Raw genomic sequence first — 2,123 nt, forward strand, 5'->3', positions numbered from 1 at the left:
ACACAGTTCTCACAAAAATCCCTCAAAAAATATTATAATAAATTTGAAATGTTGAGAAACAGAAATTTCAGAACCCAAAAATTGGAAAACGCAGTAATTTAAAAAATAAAGTATTTTGAGATTGAGATAATCGTAACTTTGGGATTCACGAATTTGAAAATAGAGCAACATTCAAAGAAGTCAGAAATTGAGAAAAAAAATGCAGAAAAAAATTGTTCAAAAATTCGTGAAGTTTTAAAAGTCTACTACTAACATAATTATCATATTTTCAACCAACTCACTAACTTTAGACATGATGCCTATCGCCTACATGACAGTTTTGGGCCTCTCTGGATGTCTGGTCACCGTGTTCATGTCGAACAACATGATCGTCTACATGGTTCTCAGCCCGGAAAAATATGAAGGTAATTTAGACCCACGGAAAGAATTTTAATTGAATTTATCGGTTTCAGAGTACCTGAAAGCATTCGGACGTGAAGCTACAATGGGAAGCACATTCTCGTATCTCTACTCTATTGTGATCACAGGTCTGATGACCGTCAATCGTGTCGTCATAGTCACTAGTCCGCTCTCTGGACACTTCAGTACTCAAAGAATCTTCATATACTCTGGAATCCTTGCTGTTTTGGTCTTCATCACTCTCATCATCCCGTATTTCAGTGATTGTAGCATCACCTTCAGTCTCAATCGTCTTTCCTTCATTTCTGCTTGTGCTCCAAACAAACATTGGGTGAGTTAGAGTTCCGGAACTTTTCGAGTTTTCTCCGAAACTAGAGGGACAATCTGTTTTTTTTTTCAATTTTGCCAAATTATTCCTGTTTTCAATTTCTGCTAGAATGCAAAAAAAAACAAAAAGAAATTGCCCTGAACCAGGATCGAACTGGTGACCTTTAGATCTTCAGTCTAACGCTCTCCCAACTGAGCTATCAAGGCACACAGGAGAAGAGGAGTAGTCTCCGCTGACAAACGCACCACTGGAGGAGGAGAAGAAAAAAGAGGAAAGGGGAAAAAAGGAAATTTTATTATAACGCAGAAGCACGACGCGGACGCAAAAATTCATCAGGAAAGCGAGGAAAATAGGGAAAAATTAATTTGAAGATGAATAAAATATTTAAAAAAATCTATTGAGCAGACTGCTTGTCTAAAATTGTACTGAAAAAAATAGCGTAAACAATTTTTGAGAAATCTTCATATTATTGAAATAGGAAAAAGGAATGGGCCGAACCGGGGATTGAACCCGGGACCTCTCGCACCCAAAGCGAGAATCATACCACTAGACCATTCGGCCACATTTGGAATCGAAATGCTTTCTGCACAAAACATCAGCTGCTTCTACGTTGTTTCAGCGCAAAATGTCAGGATGAGAGGCAAACATCGACCGGTTTCTGTCGAGGAGGAAGTGATGCTTCAAGTTCTAAAACATGTGAAATCTTCGTCGTGGCCGAATGGTCTAGTGGTATGATTCTCGCTTTGGGTGCGAGAGGTCCCGGGTTCAATCCCCGGTTCGGCCCATTCCTTAATTTCCTTCTCTAGCTCGAGTTACATCCATTCTAAGATGTCTCTTACTTTTGACCCCTTTCTTCCCTCTAAGCCCCGCCCCTTTTACACAAAAAACATAGCGGGCGGCGGAACCCGGAAGATGTCGTCCGCTTGTCTACCCTACCCTTTATATACGCCTCGCGTTTGCAGAGGTCTTGTTCTTCCGAGAACATATACTAAAATTGGAACAATACAGAGAAGATTAGCATGGCCCCTGCGCAAGGATGACACGCAAATTCGTGAAGCGTTCCAAATTTTTTGACGAATTTTCTAGGTCGCATAAATTTCATTTTCCCGACGTCTACAGGAGATTTGAACTCAAAATTTAGCAGAAAACGTGTGGCAAGTAAAAGAAATGAAGCCGAAATCAATAACTATCCAAAAATAAAAAACCAAACGGAAAAAGATAAACATTTTTGAGCCTGAAAAGGTTTTGAGAAATCATCAAACTATCGAAAATGAAAAAAGAAATGGGCCGAACCGGGGATTGAACCCGGGACCTCTCGCACCCAAAGCGAGAATCATACCACTAGACCATTCGGCCACATTTGGAATTGAAATGCTTCCTGAACAAAACATCAGCT

At 40.0% G+C, this 2,123-nt stretch overlaps 1 protein-coding gene and 4 non-coding genes across 5 annotated transcripts in view; 2 read left to right on the top strand and 3 right to left on the bottom strand.

The window, feature by feature from the left end:
* Positions 1 to 292: 292 nt before the first annotated feature.
* The window catches only part of CBG07770, a gene marked incomplete at both ends in the record, with an annotated part of 5,428 nt that continues 3,597 nt past the window's right edge, over positions 293 to 2,123 (top strand). Inside the window, 2 exons of the mRNA XM_002645940.1 lie at positions 293 to 404; positions 453 to 730. Coding sequence (XP_002645986.1) covers positions 293 to 404; positions 453 to 730 — 390 coding nt within the window. The remainder of the gene's footprint in view (positions 405 to 452; positions 731 to 2,123) is intronic.
* On the bottom strand, positions 861 to 933 carry CBG28878. The gene has a single exon. It is a non-coding gene (tRNA).
* On the bottom strand, positions 1,217 to 1,288 carry CBG28623. The gene has a single exon. It is a non-coding gene (tRNA).
* CBG28825 lies at positions 1,440 to 1,511 on the top strand. Its single transcript has one exon. It is a non-coding gene (tRNA).
* On the bottom strand, positions 2,012 to 2,083 carry CBG29004. The gene has a single exon. It is a non-coding gene (tRNA).

Source organism: Caenorhabditis briggsae (genome assembly GCF_000004555.2).
Source record: "Caenorhabditis briggsae complete genome, chrX, whole genome shotgun sequence".
Classification (NCBI taxonomy): domain Eukaryota; kingdom Metazoa; phylum Nematoda; class Chromadorea; order Rhabditida; family Rhabditidae; genus Caenorhabditis; species Caenorhabditis briggsae.